This window comes from Prionailurus bengalensis, chromosome C1, assembly GCF_016509475.1.
Source record: "Prionailurus bengalensis isolate Pbe53 chromosome C1, Fcat_Pben_1.1_paternal_pri, whole genome shotgun sequence".
Taxonomy (NCBI): domain Eukaryota; kingdom Metazoa; phylum Chordata; class Mammalia; order Carnivora; family Felidae; genus Prionailurus; species Prionailurus bengalensis.
In genome coordinates, this window is record NC_057345.1 from 207,038,975 (window position 1) to 207,057,440 (window position 18,466).

The 18,466-nt window shown below is 42.9% G+C and overlaps 1 protein-coding gene across 2 annotated transcripts in view; it reads right to left on the reverse strand.

The window, feature by feature from the left end:
* PAX3 (paired box 3) overlaps positions 1-18,466 on the reverse strand; it is a 98,812-nt gene that overhangs the window by 17,601 nt on the left and 62,745 nt on the right. For both annotated transcript variants that reach the window (XM_043577963.1, XM_043577964.1), the window contains exons 5-7: positions 15,013-15,218; positions 4,726-4,891; positions 3,417-3,631 (exon numbers count right to left, since the gene is read on the reverse strand). In XM_043577963.1, the coding sequence (XP_043433898.1) occupies positions 3,417-3,631; positions 4,726-4,891; positions 15,013-15,218 (587 nt within the window). The remainder of the gene's footprint in view (positions 1-3,416; positions 3,632-4,725; positions 4,892-15,012; positions 15,219-18,466) is intronic.

Consider the following 18,466-nt stretch of genomic DNA (forward strand, 5'->3'; position numbering starts at 1 on the left):
GAGAGTGTAAGCAGGGGAGGAGCAGAGCGAGGGGGAGAGAGGATCCAAAGCGCGCTCCGCGCTGACAACACAGAGCCCAACGCGGGGCTCGAACCCACCAACCGCGGGATCATGCCCTGAGCCGAAGTCAGATGTGCAACTGACTGAGCCACCCAGGTGCCCCCAGTTATATGTTTCTTTAAAGGCGTAAGACTCAAAAAAGCTGGAAGGCAATATGCAAAAATATTAACAGTGCTGCCCAGGGGAGTTTTTTTTTCCACTCTGAAGACACTCTTAAAAAAATGTTTTCCATTTTCTACAATAACCATGTAGTACCTTTATTATCGGGGGAAGTTAAAAGATTGGTAGACAAACTGAGTGAAGCTGAAAAAGCATGTACAAAATGTATTAGCAAGAGTATCAGTTAACCTGAACCAAAAGTTTAGAAAATTTGCCTCTACTAAATGATTTTAAAATATGACAAAAGTCCCCCACCCCCACCCGCCGCTATTGTTCATGAAACCTGTTTCCTCTTTGCCCAACTGTGTACTCTCATGGGGGAGATCCTACTACGGGCCCAGCCTCCCAGCTTCCAACCTCAAATCTCTCTATCTGGTGGTCTTCAGCAGGCCTCAAGCAAGCTCTCTGAGCCTTGGTTGATTTGTCTGCATATCCGATGGTCCAGAGAGAAGCAGGGGAAATGGAGGAGTAGGAGAGGAAGAGGAGACGTGGAAGGATTAGTTCCATTTTGAATATCATATGATCTAACGTGTTAATAAGCACTTCTATGTAATAAGTCATAAGGCTGAAGACCCTTCCTCTTTGCTTAAGTTTATTTGTTTATTTTTGAAAGAGAGACAGAGTGAGCAGGGGAGGGCAGAGAGAGAGAGAGAGAGGAAGGGGGAGAGAGAGAGAACCCCAAGCGGGCTCCACGCTGTCGGCGCAGAGCCTGACGCAGGGTTCGAATTCGTGAACCATGAGATCGTGACCTGAACTAAAACCAAGAGTCGGATGCCTAACTGACTGAGCCAACCAGGTGCCCCTAAAAACCCTTTCTTTACTCTCTTCTTTGGTTAATAGGTAAACCGGGCTGTTCAAAGTGGCCTCGTCTTCAAGTTGTCTTTACAATATTCCTAACAAAGCCAAACAACCAAGGCTGGGTCCTCCCCCCTTGCTTAAATAGAGGCGATCCTGAGAAGTGATGAATCCCAAAGCTATAGAAATCCAAGTTCTAATTTCCAATTCTCCTACTCTGTTGTTTTTTTAAATGTTTGGCATGATTCTAATCCACTCGCCATCTTTCACTCCCCAACTCTGCCTGAAGAAATGAGGAGGAATTTCATCATGTATTATTTGTCCCTTTTCCAACTCACTGGGGATGTTGTGAGGACTAAAACAACATGGATTCCTCGTGGTAGTTTGAGGGGGAAATGTCTGGCTGAAATGCAAAATATCCTGAATATGTATGAAGTAATAGGTGAGAAAATTAACAGAATATGGAAGAGCATAGAAAAGAAATACTAGAGGAGTTGCCTGTGGAATTTTCCATTGCTTGATATTGGAATGATTCCCACTCTACTGTCAACTCTGGAATCATAAAATGAAAGATTAACAGTTTCAAGACTAAGTGCTAATAGCTCCAATTATATAATAGGAAACATATAATATAATATACTGATTATAACATACAAGCTCATACGCTTACACGAAGCCAGGAGTTTCACTTCTAGAATACAGATTTGTGTCATTCTTCCTGTTGCCGCTGAACAGGAAAGAAATGCCAAGGGAGTGCTGGGTCTCACCTTACAGAAGCAGTTAGGGTTATTGAGGGTTACTTTTATTAAAACGTTCAACCAAACCGTGTTCAAAACAGCTCTGCTATGGCCCCAGACTACTGATGCTAAAAACCGCAGAGATAACTACTTCTGATGTAACTTCTAAACTGTGGAAGAAGCTTATACCCTCTAAATCTGGGCATTTTAAAGAGGAATCTACTAATCGAAGTCTATGATTTTCATGCAAAAGCACACTTACAAATGCCAGCACTTGGAAATTAAATGTATTAGAGTCCTGTAGGAAGCACGTTCATTGTTTTCATGTTGTTATTTTTCAGCCGAGGTTTAAAGCCACCTCTTATTTCTTATCCCAGGATGTGCTATAGGAATCTATGAAACTTAATTACATTGACTGTTACAAAAAAGGATTTATGAACTTTTGCCTTTAGGCAGAAATGTTTATTTCATTGCCTTTGCTATTCATTCTTTTCAACTCCGACGGCTTTGAACTTTTCAGCTGCTCAGAGTTATCACCCTCGTGCAGAGCCCAGGAACTGCACTCCCAACACACAAACCACAAGTTGAAGAAAACGAAGAAGGCGAAGATATATGAGTCGTTATTTTGGCCACCCTTTGTGCCATTAAAATCTCATTTTCTGCCTATTAGAATGCCCTCTTGGTGCTTAGGCAGCGGTGATAGTCGGTGATTAGTGTGTAATTGAGTATAATTGTCTTTTCACTTTTCATTTCTGTCATTCTGAGCTTCTCTCTGTTTTTCTCACCACCAAGAGGAAAAACGGGGTTAAGAAAAGATAAAGCTGTTAAAACTCTCACTCTCCGCCCTGAAGAGATTCTCGATTGCAATTATAGATTGCAACCCCTTTGTGACATTTCTCCAAATTTGGTGGGCAGCTATCCTCGCCACCTGGGCCAAGAGCTCTCTTAATAAAATCAAGCGATCTGTATTTAAACTAGTGCTAATAATGTCAACCTCACACAGATGCCACATGTAGGAAATTTATCCAACCCTCCAACATGCAATTACCAAGGCAATTTATTAATATGATCTCTGAAGAAAGGCTCACAGTCCAATGCAAATTAGAAAAACAATTACAACATTCAAATATCTATATATTCCCAAAGTAGCAGTAATTCTCCTAATCTGTGCATTTATAACTCATTTATCCCAGAGTTCTGCAGTCATCAGCTGATCTCTCCCCACGCAATTTGTTTGCTTCCCCTCCGATCGCTTTATGAAAGCTTTGGTGTTTTCATATTGGGTGCTTTTGTTCACAACCGTATCAGCTGATCAAGTACCTTTTTTAAAACAACAACAACAACAACAACAACAACAAATGTGTGTGAGCTTCTGACCCAAAGCTCAGACCTAGGGGTGGAGCCAACTACTGCCTTGACAACTCGGTGTAAACACAGAATATCCACGATGACCTTAAAAATCACTGGGGTTTTAAGTCCAAGCTCCAACTTTTGATACGGGCCCGTAGGAAGGGTGGAGAGAAAGGAAACCAGAAAACTGAAATCATGTGGCTTGTAGAAAGAATACATTATGGTTTAAATTTGGCAATTCATTCCCCGCCTCGGGGAATTGACTGTTCGGTTCTAGTATACAGCAAATCGTCTGTCTGGAAACACGGGACTGACCTGAGGTGAAAGGCCATTGCCAATGGCGGGGTTCATGGGGTTGGAGGGCCCAGACGGAGGCACAAAGCTGTCTGTATAGCTGGAAAATCCATGCCTGGTGCTGGGGAGGCAGTAGGCAGTGTTGCCGTCTGGGTTCGAAGGAAGAGTGCTTTGGTGTACTGTGCTCGGAGGAAGAGGCTGAGGTCTGTGAACGGTGCTGCTGGGATCCGACACGGCTGCAAGGGAGAAGACTGTCAGCTCGGAGGCACCGGTGCAGGCCAGCAGAAGACGGTCACATCACCGAGCCACCGGCGGTATCTACCGCTCAGACCAAAGAGTAATTTCAAACTGCATTCCATAACATGCGTATAGAGCCACTCGTAACAGCCACAGCCACATCGCTGCACTTACGCGCAAGTACGTAACTGACGTCCATACTTTCCTGGCATACTCACCCAGAAAACGAGAGCAGAAATCACGTTGACAATGATAACGAGCCTATTTTGGTAGCGAATGTTATTAATCAGGGTAAGGATTAACCAGTGTCAGAATCACAAGGCTCACATTTCTTGTCAAATATTCTTTCTTTCTTTTTTTTTTTTCATGTTTATTTATTTTTGAGAGAGAGAGAAAGAGAGAGAGGGAGGGGCAGAGAGAGACGGAGAGAGAGAGCATCCCAAGCAAGGTCTCTGCTACCAGCCCGGAGCCCAACGCAGGGCTCGAACTCACCAACGGTGAGCCAAGATCAAGCCAAGATCAAGAGTCAGACGCTTACCGACCGAGCCACCCAGGTGCCCCCGGTCAAACGTACTTTCAAAGCACCTAAATATTCGTGTGGAATGTCTGCAGTGCTATCTTTCGTAATCCCAAGTAATTTATCACTTATCCCATTTACCTCTGTATGCCATCCAGCAGTGACTTTATCAAAGCTTACCTTCGCTCGATTACTATTGTTAGTAACCATCATAGGACTTTAGTTAACTGCAGACTGGAGTACAAACGAAGTAAAATTTTAATAAAGCCAAAGCTAATCCCATATTGATTTAGGAGAGCTGTTTTGTTTGGTCTCGTTGATTGTTTTTGTTTTAAAATAATGAAATAGTACCACATTGCAGCACGGTTCATCTAGAGAGATCCAAATAATGTCATAGAGCCAACTATGTTTCTGAAATGTGACAGGTACATGTAGGATCACCTGATACCATGCAATTAACCTACAAGTAGCAACAACGTCAGCATCGCCCCGGGATTCCCCTGGCTGTGTAAAACAAGCCGCAGAGAAAGCCTTGGGAGTTACGCTTCAACCCCTGGACTCCCCCTTCCCCCATACCTTGCGGAATAGCTGTGGGCTGGTAAGATGTCTCCGACAGCTGGTATGTTGGCAGAGTCGGCATGGCGGTGGGAGGGAACCCCCCCGGAATGAGATGGTTGAAGGCCATCAGTTGATTGGCCCCAGCTTGCTTCCTCCATCTTGCACGGCGGTTGCTAAACCAAACCTATGGATTTAATTTAAAATTTGAGGATTTCACTGATGAAATAATAGTACATTCTTAAAGAATTTTTCATGCTAAAACAGATGAAAGGCCCCTTACGGACGGGGCAAATAGACACAAGAGCCCTCCACCTTCTGTGTTGTATTGTCAGGGGAGAAAGGAGAGTTAAATGTCAGGGGTCGGGAGAGGGGTTTCCAGGACCGACCATGGGCCCGCGGAGCCCCCACAAGCCCCATGGCGACCATGGGCAGGGATGGCCGAGCATGACTGGGAACCACAGGAGCTCTCCACTGTCCCCATCACCAACACCTACCCACCTCGATCTCTTTCCACATCGAAGCGAGGACACAAGCACCTCTCGGACCCGTACATGACATATATCCTAATTAGGGCTTGCCTATCACGCTAACTTTGTATTTAATATTTTCATCAGTCTGACTTAGCATTTCTATGTTATAAGCATAGCTCCCGTGTCGTGATATTGATTAAATGAAGCCATCTTACCATCTCTTTCAAAGCTGACACATTGTTCTGGTCTTAATGGAAATAAATGCCAAAGAGGTACGTATTTCAAGAAATGAAAGCATTTTATTTAAGAAGATCCTTTAAATGATTAGTTTATCATTTCTCTCAACAACAGCTTAAAGCACCTAATCTACTCTATGCCAAGCACTATGATAACCACATATACTCAGAAAAACTTTGGTATAATATAGTCAAATGCCTTGAAAGAATTCAAAGTAAGTAGCCGGAGAGATGGCAACCATAGGGGTGAGAAATGTAACCGTATACCCAAATGTTAAGGAACTGTGATATAAGGCTTTTAATGGGACCCATCATCTTGCTCAATTCTTACAGCTGCAGCTTCAAAGTGGAACCTTTTTTTAAAGTTTGTTTATTTATTTTTGAGGGCAGGAAGGGGCCGAGAGAGAAGGAGAGAGAAAATCCCAGGCAGGCTCTGCGCTGTCAGCACGGACCTGACGCAGGGTTCCAACTCACGAACCATGAGATCATGACCGGAGCTGAAGTCGCTTAACCAACTGCGCCAACCAGGCACCCCTTAAATGTGGAGCCTTGGATGATTTGAGACAGTGTGTATGTGACGTTTCCCTTAAAATTAGAGAGTATTTCTACCAACTAAAGATAGTCTAAGTCCTATATCGGAAGTTCGTTGAAAACTTCACATGGATAAAGTACTGTGCTTGGGGGTCAGAGGGAAAAAGGGATGAATAAAATGTCAGGATAAGCCAGAATTCCCTGCACTCCAGCAGCTTTCAGACTTGTCCTCTGGAATGCACAGAGCCCTTAAGGAAACCAAAATAATCTCTCCCTGGAAGCAGAAGCTCCATATTTGGAAATGCAGAGAATCAGGGAGCGTTTGGAGTGGAGACGGAATTCGAATTCATTTTAGAATATGGATATGATTTTAACAAAAGGTCACTCCTGATGGAGGTGATAATACAGGAGACCAGAGTGTCCAAGAAAAGGTAAGACCTGATTTCCTTACAGAGCAAAGTTAACAATTAGACAACTTCATTGTTCTGTTTTGTTTTGTTTTTTTAAGTCATGGAAACTTTTAAAAGAGTGGGGGGAAGAATTTCTCCATTTTGGAGCAAGAAAACCCAGTTTAACAAATACCTTGCCAAGGTATCTGCTTAAACTTTTGTGATTCACCCAAGCATTTGCCTGGAAAGGAGTCTGGTCTTCTTCTGGCATGCTGTAAGACACTGGTAAGGAAAGCTGTTTGAACTTCCTCAAAATACTAGCATTTAATACTCCTTAAGTTTCCAACAGGAAAAGAAGGTAAGTCAATATTTTCCCATGTTGATACATAATTGAATTAGAGTTTTACTTAACTTAATAAATTGCCACCTGGGATAATAGAACCATGAACAGCAAGCAGTCAATTTCAGGTTTGTATCAACTGTGTTTTCTCACCGCAAAGCTAAGCATCTGTTATCATGACTCCCAGAAGTGCTTAGCACAAGCTGTTTGGGGCTGAAGGAGGCTGAGAGTAAGGAATGTGGGTTGTATTCAAGCCTGAGTGTATTGTACTATCCCACACACCGTGGTCGTATTTTATATTATAAACCCTTCAGATTAATGAGTCACACTCGGCCCAGGTGAAGTGATCTCTGACATCTATGTGCACTGTAGGCTGGGAAGAGAGCTGAATTTTCAAAAGTTCACTCATTCGGACTAGCTATCCTCCCTTCTTCTGTTGCGATCGTTTCTGAAGAACTGAGTCTGTACTTCCATCGTTATCAGAACATGCTCCCGACCTCTCTGTGCCAACTTCCTTCTGTAACCTTTAGATAAGTAGACCAAGTTTGATTTATCCAGTGGGTGGTGATGCCTGATCACTCCTTCAATCTCAACCTACTTTTGATCCAAGATCACTCTAACTCCTCCATAACCCACTTGTTTTTTTTTTACATGAAAAATGTCTTTGCTCAAACAAGAAGTAATAAGAAACATCGCGACTTCCTACAAATATCTTCAGGCATCCGAAAGACTAGGGATGTATGGTTTTGGGGGGTTTTCTTTTCATTTTTCCAAAACGACACAAATACTGAAGACACTGAGTAAACCTACCAGGAGTTGTATTTAAAAGTTCTTAAAGTATTTACAATGCGATTTCTATTATACCTACAACAAAAGATGACGAGAAATCGTTTGGGGAAGCAAATCTTTACTGCAAAACAAACCTTCGACAGGAGGTTCAAGAGTTTGCCAGTGGAAGGAATTTAAATGATGTTTAAATTTAGGCTAAATAAATCCAGAGGGCTATTCCTGAGAGAACCAGAGATTACTAAGGACTGTCCTTCCTGTCTCTAGCCATTTAACCAGATTTTTTATTATCTTGCCATTGCCAGCCTTCCGCATTTCCTAGAACCAGCTGTATCTGCCAAAAGAAACATTAATATATATATTAACAATAATATAGGGGCGCCTGGGTGGCGCAGTCGGTTAAGCGTCCGACTTCAGCCAGGTCACGATCTCGCGGTCCGTGAGTTCGAGCCCCGCGTCGGGCTCTGGGCTGATGGCTCGGAGCCTGGAGCCTGTTTCCGATTCTGTGTCTCCCTCTCTCTCTGCCCCTCCCCCGTTCATGCTCTGTCTCTCTCTGTCCCAAAAATAAATAAACGTTGAAAAAAAAAAACAATAATATATATAATTTTATACATATTTTATATATAATTTTATAATTACATATATGTGTGTGTGTGTATATATATATATATATATATCAGAAAGTAGTCCTTGCTTTCTTTCTACTTTGAAACTCATAAAAGACGTAGCTACTGTTTTTAATAGGAAAAAAGTGTCCTTGGAATAACCTTCATTTTCAATATCTAAACTGACCAAGCACAGGGATCCTGGGGTACTGTTATGACCCCATCTTTGACTGAAAGACATTCTCTTAGCGTTCAGAGGTCTTATGTTGTATCACTAACATTGTATTCAATATTGTATCACTAATTCCTAAACATCAATGATTCATCTACTAAATGAGCTGGGTGAGTGCACAACACTGAATAACTTCATCTGAAACGGGTGGAATGCATTTATGACTCAGTTGTTACAATTACTAGAAACTGCTCTTTGTTCTGAAAAGAATAGCATGGGCAACAGAAACAAACTGGCCTCTGATGTTCCAAAGGAGAATATGGGTCTTGCATCAATTTCTTAGCCAGTAGGGCAGAAAGAACAAGTTTTACAAAGTTGGCTACCTACGTGTTAAATATAAGTCTATGATCTATAATTCAATGTAATCTCACCCTCCCCACACATTACCTGGCCTTCCACATAACACCTAACATGGTGAGAAAGTGGGGCAGGAGGCATACGTTGGTTGATAACGATATTAGCTACAGCTAAATGCTGATAATTAACCTGTATAATACCACAGGGCATCAAAATCCTCCCTCAAAGCAAGTTTTTAATTCATCTGATGAACTGCCACCTGGTTCGTTTTCATCTGCCCCCGGATCTTTCCCTACTGGTCCCTCAACAGACCCCTTCCACAAAGCTGTATTCCTGCCTTTGGAAATGATCTTCGGACCCATTTCTGAGGTACTGTAATATCCAATGAATTTTTGAAGCAAAATTTAAATTGATTGAAAGATCCTCATCACATCATGATAACTGTGGGAAAAAAAGATAATGATCCACAAAAAGAGAATAAGGTTTTCTTAAACTTTTCCCTTCTTGGGTCACATACGTAACCAATTTGTCCAGACTTTCAACAATACAAGTTGAAGAAAGCTTTGTGCTTTAAAAGATACAATAATACCTTTTATTCGCCCAGGTACAATGCAGACCGGGCAAAAATTGAATCCCATGCCCCCCACCTTGCTACCTCTGTGACCCTGAACAAATTGTTGACTATCTGTGGGCCTCTGCTTTCTCATCTTCTAAATGGGAGAAACAAAAAGCTACTTCACAAGATTGTTGTGACAATTAAGTAAGACACTACAATTAAAGCCCTTGAAAGAACACCTAGCATCCTATTTATTAAACACCTATTTAGTGTTTAATAAAAGTTAGCTATTGGGGTGCCTGGGTGGCTCAGTCGGTTAAGCGTCCGACTTTGGCTCAGGTCATGATCTCACGGTTCGTGAGTTCGAGCCCCATATTGGGCTCTGTGCTGACAGCCCAGAGCCTGGAGCCTGCTTCTGATTCTGTGTCTCCCTCTCTCTCTGCCCCTCCCCTGCTCATGCTCTGTCTCTCAAAAATAAACAAATGTAAAAAAAATAAGAATAATAAAAAGTCAGCTATGAAGTATAAACATCATGCCGTCACTATCTTAGACACCCAAGAATTAAACCCTTGCTTTGTCTTCCCAGCTCTGTGGTCTACAGCCAAAGCCTTTTGTGCCCATGAGCAAGCAGGAAAGTGCCCAAATAACACCTCAAATAATTGAAAGCCAGTTTGGCTTGAATGGAGACTTGGGTTAAATTTGCTTCCAAGTTTCATGGATTAGTGCTAATTATCCCATGGTGTAAGTCTAATTTTGCCCATCAAGAAATTACTGGTCCAGATTTTTGGTGTGGTTCTCAAAGGCAAGCTAACCTACATTATTCCAGATGGGTTATTTCAAATGTAATTGGAAAAATGGGGAGAAGATATAATACTTAATGCTTAGAAAGGGAATTCACAACATTTAAAATGCTTGATTAAACACAACATTCAGCGATGTGTAATGTGACAAGGCCAACATAGTACTTTCCAAGTAGGTAAATTCAGGATAAGCTGCAATATCCCTGGACCTTCTCATTCACTCCACACCCCCTCTCTTTCCACATCCCACTCTCCCAGTGCTGCTTTCCAGCTGTGACCACTGTACAGAGAACAGGTTGGGGGCGGGGGGAAGAATGGGTAAGGTTGACAAGGAGAAGCACCAGGCTCTGAGGAATGTCAGAGGACCGTGAACACACAGAAAGGCAAATTCAACTGCATGCATCTTCATTCACCCCAAGAGCAAACTCCTGCTGAGAATTTCAGGGTGATGATATCTTTGCATCATTACGGAATTCAGGCCCAAATGTTCCATACCCTATCTTAACTTCTGAACGACACAGATTTGCTGGATGGCTTCAAATTCCCATGGGATCAAAAATACAAGAAAACGCGTGTTTGGCAAGAATGTAGAGAAAAGGAGCCCTCGTGCACTACTGGTGGGAATGCAAACTGGTACGGCCACTGTGGAAAACACTATGGAGATTCCGTAAAAACTAGGGGCGCCTGGGTGGCGCAGTCGGTTAAGCGTCCGACTTCAGCTCAGGTCACGATCTCGCGGTCCGTGAGTTCGAGCCCCGCGTCGGGCTCTGGGCTGATGGCTCAGAGCCTGGAGCCTGTTTCCGATTCTGTGTCTCCCTCTCTCTCTGCTCCTCCCCTGTTCATGCTCTGTCTCTCTCTGTCTCAAAAATAAATAAACGTTAAAAAAAAAAAATTAAGGGGCGCCTGGGTGGCGTAGTCGGTTGAGCGTCCGACTTCAGCCAGGTCACTATCTCGCGGTCCGTGAGTTCGAGCCCCGCGTCAGGCTCTGGGCTGATGGCTCGGGAGCCTGGAGCCTGTTTCCGATTCTGTGTCTCCCTCTCTCTCTGCCCCTCCCCCGTTCATGCTCTGTCTCTCTCTGTCCCAAAAATAAATAAAAAACGTTGAAAAAAAAAACTTAAAAATAAAACTATCATATGATCCAGTAACTCTACTACTGGATATTTACCCAAAGAATATGAAAACACTAATTCAAAAAGCTATATTCACCTTTATGTTTACTGCAGCATTATTTACCATAGCCAAATTATGGAAGCAGCCTACATGTCCGTCGATAGATGAATGGATAAAGAAGATGTGATATATAGATAGATAGATATACATATACATACATACATACATACATACATACAATGGACTCAGCCATAAAAACAAATGAAATCTTTCCATTTGCAACAACATGGATGGATCTAGAAGTTATAATGCTAAGTGAAATCAGAGAAAGACAAATACCATATGATTTCACTCATGTGAAAACTGAGAAATAAAAAGAAAAAAGAGATGAACCAAACACCAGACTCTTAACTATAGAGAACAAACTGATGGTTACCAGAGGGGAGGTGAGTGGCGGATGGATGAAATAGGTGAAAGGGATTATGAGGACACTTATTGTGATGAGCACTGAATAACGTATAAAAATGTTGAATTTCACTATATTGTACACCTGAAACTAATACATCATTGTGTGTTAACTATACTGAAATTAAAATCAATCAATCAATCACTCAGTCCCTATTGGATTTCCCTGAGAATCTCAAATTACTGATGAGAAATCATGCATCCTAGATATTTAGTTATTTACTTATTTTGTTTTAGAAAGAAAGAGAGGGCAGGGGAGAGGGGTGGAGGGAGACAAGAGAGTGAATCTAAAGCAGGCTTCATGCGCAGTGTGGAGTTCAACACAGGGCTTGATCCCACGATCCCAGGATCGTGAACTGAGCCCAAATCAAGTCAGATGCTCAATTAACTGAGCCACTCAGGTGCCCCTTAGTTATTTTTAATCGGGGGATGGGAGAGGGGAAGATGACATTTGAGAATATGACAAAGTCAGGGACCCCTCTCTGGTTAACGCTTGTGTATACGCATACACACACACACACACACACACACGCAGAGGCAGAGGCAAAGGCACAAAATTGTGTGTACAAATCTCAAGTCTCCTAGATTTCTTGAAGTTCTTCCATGATTATCCTGGTCATCTGTGGACCCAAACTGAGATCATCTGATCTAACCTATCCCATATTTGAAAACAAAACAAAACAACAACAACAACAACGACAACGACGACAACAAAAAACTGAAGCCAGCAGGATTACAGCAGAATCAAGTGACTTCCTCAACAAAACACGTTTGGCAAGCTGAGACCAAAACCCACATCTTGTGACTCCTAATTAAATGCTGTTTCCTCCAACAGCTTCCTTTGCTGTCTTCCATTATCCTGGTGGGAAAAGTGATACTTCTCTGCTTTGTGGAGTTCTCAGATGGAATATTTACCAAAACTTTTGCACATCATAAATATTTGCATTCTTCCCCACAAAACGAATGCTTCCCGTTATTTGCATAATAATACCCAGGAGGGGAATTGGGCAAATCAGTCTTTGGTGTAATTCTTAGATTGTGTACTCAGATTCGGTTGTGATAAACACGACATAGCTACTGTCTAAACAAATTTTTATGAAATACTGACAAACGCCTAAGTTATTATACGTTAATGCCATCTGTACCCAGAAGACTTCAGAAATATTTTACTCATGGGGAAAAAATAGAATGTAGACTTGTTTGGGAGTGGGGAGGGGGGGTTCGTTTGGTGTTTGGTTTTCCCAGGTGCCCCAAATTAAACTAACTCACACTTTCTGGCTATCACTCAAACTGAGTTGACTTTGCTACTGCTTTCCCAGATCCTTCTAAAAACTAAAGGATTTTGTTCTGGCATTTTAATCAGTGATTAACTACTCCCTTCTTTTTCCTGCTGTGTTAAGTAAAAGATCCATATGCCGGGTGTTGTAGGGAATTTGTTAGGCTGTAGATCATAGCTGTGGTGCAAGACATGATGTGTCTCAAGGGAACTAATGAAGCTATAAGGAATGTAAAGAGTCACCGGGTTAAAGCCACATTAGGACAGCTGTTAGGTTAATGAGGGCCCTGCTTTGGAGAGGAGGTCACTGTATAGAAAAATATGAACCACTCTTTATTGGTTTGATCCCATGTCCTCTGCAAGCTAATGGGCCTTTCTCATTCTCCTCTGACATTCACTGAGCCAGATGTGAATGCAGGGCACTGCGCAAATTGCAAGGGCTTGAGATTTATTCTGTCCCCCGCCCTTGTTTTTGGCAAAGGCAGGAACGAGGTGCAACAACACTGAACATGCTTTTAGTTTCCCGTCACTCTCTTTGTTTGATTTCTTTAAAATCCGTGCTTATTTTTTGACTCCGAGTTCAGAGCTGTCTTCTGTCTGTCTAAAGGACGGACTCGGGATGTGGGCTTGACCAACAGGGAGTATAGGGACCAAATCCTGGAATCTAGTGGGCACTCAATAAAAGTTTGCTGGAAGAATAGAGATAGGAATGGATCTGACTTCAGAGTGAAATCAGGTCATCACAGAACTATAACAAAACAATTAGATTTGAGGTATATCATATTTGTAACACTGTTATATGTAATATCAGAATACGTACACTACATATATTGTATAATACAGTATTTATGTACACATAGTATCATAATTTGTGGTTAGTGGTGGTCGTTTCTGGAGAGGAACACTGTATCCCAATGTAACGGGTAGAGAGATTCGATAGTTCCAGCTGTAAAACACTTGCACCACCTCCCCAAATCTGTGGCCCTTCTCTTCACTCACCTTTCCATCCACGTCCTGCTTACACAACCGGTTGCCTACATTCCAGCTCTGGCTACCTTTGGCCACCGTCCTTTCCCTTCCACTCCCATGGCCACTGACCCGTTTCATGCCCACGGCTTCCACTGCCTATCGCATCAACTGTGAGAGCCTTCCCCTGAAACCCAAGCCCTCCGCAGGATGTCCTCAGCCTAGATGGCCAACTATATTCCTCCCTGCCCCCTCTTACCTCTCCCCAGCCTCCAGCCAAACTGAACAATTCACTGTGCCTTCAACATGAATGGAAATGAAATGTCACCAGGTCTGTAACTCATGTGTTGACTCACGTTGTACTCGCCCCACCCTCCCTGACCAGTGAATTTCTCTTTAGCTTCGAAAGTTCACCTTAAATCGGCCTTCTTCGTGAGCCTCTCCTGTTACTCCAGCAAGATCTCATTCTTTCCTCTTCTTAACTCTCACTGCACTCTGTTTCTGTCTTCGGGTACTTATTATATCTGGTTTTTTATTACTATTATTTGTGCTGACTGCACTAACCATATTAGACTGCAGCTCCTTGAGAGATTTCTCTTAATCCCTCTTAGCGTTCCTTCCCTTTGTTAGCACTATGATACACGGAAAGCCAAGTTGAATGAGACAGTTCTTCTGACGAGGCTTTGTAACCTGGAAGAGGCTATTTCTGAAAAAGTCTATAACAGGAGAGGTAATCAGCTGCATATGAGACGCACTGATCAATCTAGAGACCAGGTCAACTGAGCAGTTCACTGCTGAGTCTCCAACCTCACTTTGACTATGAAAGTCAAGTCGCCGGGAAGAACACAGCATTTCCAGATGAGGCAACTTAACCAGAGAGAGGGGTGCCTGGGTGGCTCAGTCGGTTAAGCATCTGGCTCTCGGTTTTGGCTCAGGTCGTGGTCTCACGGTTTGTGAGTTCAAGCCTCTCTGCTGACCGCACAGAGCCTACTGGCGATTCTCTCTCTCCCTCTCTCTCTGCCCCTTCCCTGCTCTCTCTGTCTCCTCTCAAAATAAATAAATAAACGTTTTCAAAAAGGCACTAGAGAGAAAGGTGGGACCTTTATACTACTAAAGGCTACAGTTCACAATGAAGTGCCTTCGCTAACATACTTATTTTCTTGGTTTCAAATCTGCTTCAGACGAGAGGACACTTTTTCGTTTCCTGTCCGGATTCAATCAGGACGTGGCTGTCTGGAGTCAGTACCTGTACTCGGGCCTCCGTGAGCTTCGCCCTCTGCGCCAGCTCCTCCCTGGTATAAATGTCAGGGTAGTGGGTTCTCTCGAAAGCTCTTTCCAGTTCTTCAAGCTGTTCTGCTGTGAAGGTGGTTCGGCTCCTGCGTTGTTTTCTCTTCAGGGGCAAATCTGGTTCGGAGTCAATGTCGGAGCCTTCATCCGATTGGGGTGCTGAGGCTAAGGGCACAAGAGAGAGAAGGTGATAAAATGGGGGTCAAAAAACAAGGGTGACCAAGCCTTAATGATTCAAATCCTAACGTCCATCCCCAGTGTCTTCCCTGGGACACCAAGCCCCTCTCTGCAGTATTATATTATTAAATGATACCTCCTCCCCTATTTTGTCTCCAGGCCCCCCAGGCAGAAATCATTGTTCTCTGCATCTGTCAGTCGTGGCCCATTATGAGATCTTAGCAAACAGGGACAGGCATTCTTTCACTTTTATGGCCCTTGTCCTTAACACTTAATGGGTACTCCATCTGTGTTTGATGAATGAATCATTTAATTTGGTTCCAAATTAACTTTCTCCAACTTTTACATGAGGAAATCTGTTTAAAACGGTGGTTCTTTAGAAAAAAATTCCAGGGGCGCCTGGGTGGCTCAGTCGGTTAAGTGTCCGACTTCAGCTCAGGTCACGAGCTCGCAGTCTGCAAGTTCGAGCCCCGCGTCGGGCTCTGGGCTGATGGCTCAGAGCCTGGAGCCTGCTTCCGATTCTGTGTCTCCCTCTCTCTCTGCCCCTCCCCCGTTCATACTCTGTCTCTCTCTGTCCCAAAAATAAATAAACGTTAAAAAAAAATTTTTAAGAAAAAAATTCCAAAACTAATGTAGTATCTAAAAAGCCAATAATAGTGAACTGTTACAGGATCCCAACAAATTTATAGACTCTACTGCTCCTACAGAAGAAACCATACTTATAGTTAGTATCTTATTACCAGATACTGAGAAATATTTAAGAAGAGTTTAGATACTGTTGATGTAAACCTCCTGAACTGACTCCAGAAAAAGCAGGCATAGTCTAGTGACCTGTCCCTACACCAAAAGTTCAAAGTCTGGGTCTCTGCTGAATGGCAAGCAGCTGCCCAGAGGCTGTCGCCTCATTTGAGGAACACGGTGAAAAATTAAAATACGAGTGCCCGTGTTCAAAAATTATCGCAATTGTGAGACGGCCGCAACAGAGCATAAAAAGCAATCACAGAGCCCTTCTGAGCATGGGGCCATGAGTGGGCGACTGCATAGGTCACATGTCCCTGAAGTCAGGCCCGTTGCAGGCCCCATCCCAGCAAGTTTGAGTTTGTCTGTGTTAGCAGACATCAGGGAAGGAGATTTTCCATAGTTAGTGTGTGAGCATCTCCAAAAGAGAGGAAGGAACCGGGAAATTAGATAGGAATTTGCATTAATGACGCAATAACACAATAACTGTCAGCCTGGAGAGTGTTCTGAGGTTTGTGGGCACAGCAGACACAGGGCTCTGGGCAGGAGCGCAGCCATCTCCCGGAGGCCCTGGACATCAGGGCAGTAGCAGGGGGCCATCAGAGGGCTCTCAGGCCACACACTCTGAGCAGAGCTCAGGACACCCAAGGGCCTTGCTCCTGAGCATATCCAAATGCACTCTGAAAACCCCCCAAATAGCTGAGGGATCCTCTGGGGAAGGGGCTGAAGTGTGCTATCTGCAAATGAGGAAGGAATTGTAGATCATTAATGTCATTGTCAAGGTAACTCCTTTGCACACCCAGGCTGTAGGACCCGAGGAAACACAGGTGGTGCCAGAAGCGATGACAAAATGCAAAAAAGTACCAATTCTCATTTATCTTAAACTCCAACAACTCTGCCCTACAGAAATCAAAAATGACATTCTACTTCAGTATCAATTATAAGCTGCCCAAAAGGGGTACGCGTCCAACATAACCCATAAATATAATTTTAATTTTTTAATATTTAATACTTTTGTAATTTACTCACACTCAAACTTGAAAATTAAGAGAGCGAATTAATAATCTATGTGACAAATTAAAGAAAAACAAGCTCCTGTACGTAAAAGCAAAATGGAAGCATCATATATAATGCTCTGCTATATGTTAGCCATGAGGCTTGGTTTTTCAATTATGTTGTCTAATTTAACATAAAATGGTCTCATTTTCTTAGTTTATTTTATTTATTTTGAGAGAGAGACAGAGAGAGAGAAGCCCAATCAGGCTCCACACTGTCAGCACAGAGCCCAATAGAGCTTGAACTCACGAGCCAGAAGATCATGAAATGAGCCGAGATCAAGAGTTGGATGCTCAACTGACTGAGCCACCCAGGCGCCCCTAAAATGGTCTAATTTGATATAAATCTTGTTTTAGGATACTTAGGAAATAAAACCAGACTTTCTTTAAGTGTGGGAATGTTTCAAAGGAGCAGTAACACGCTAAGAAATGTGCCATACGTTGCATTATAAACTTCAAACGCTCCCAATACAACTTATGTGTGTATGTGCTTGATAAATGTGAGTCCGATTAAAAGAGCGGTAATTTGTGCATCGTTGTAGGGCAGTGGATCTTGAGCTGTTGGAGCATCAGAATCACTTGAAAAGCTTGTGAGAACACAGATTGCTGCCCCCACCCCGTTCCAGAGTTTTCTGCTTTCACAGGTGGTATGCCAACTTTACTGATCCTAAACAATACTTTGAGGACCACCTCTACAGAATATTCCAGACTCTCATTTTCTTTCCCCAAATTCCCCAGTATATAATATTTTTTCCTGCTGTAATTTATCAAAGCAACACTTCCACATACATAATACACTTTTCTAGAAATGGATTAGTCGTTCTCCTAAGACCATTGCGTACCATAAAATGTTTCCCTCCCCTGCTTCCAGTTTCTGTTGCCCTGACTTTTCTGTCTTCTGTAAATTCAGGTGCAAGCCCCAACAGCATTTAAGGGCTGACCAACAGCTTCCTCTGCCTGTGAGAACCTTAAATCTTTGCTTCCCCTTTCTCTGACTATGATCCCGTTAGGATAATAGTATGTGGAAATTTTCACGTTTCCTCTGGGAGTCTCTAGGGTTATTAAATCCTCCCAAGTAAATATGATGTGCCATGCACTGTCAGGTCAATTAATCAACATCACCTCTAGTTTCTGAAGAAAGGGGGCTGCTTACATTTGCGAGTACCAGTGAGAGTTAATTCTGAGGGTCAAGGCCACCGTGTTTCACCTGAACCATCCACATCCCCCTGAATATAAGCTTTGTGAGCCTCTCTCCATCTTGTCCACTGTTGGAAGCCTTGGAACACCGTAGGTGCTCAATAAACACATGATGACTGAATGGAAACACCAGGTAGAATTTAAGTTTTGGACCAACACTGATTTCTCTGCCACTATTTTGCACCTTTAAATGAAAATGCTGCCCTTCTGAGTCTCCCAGCATGGACTGAAATGAGGTTCAGGAGT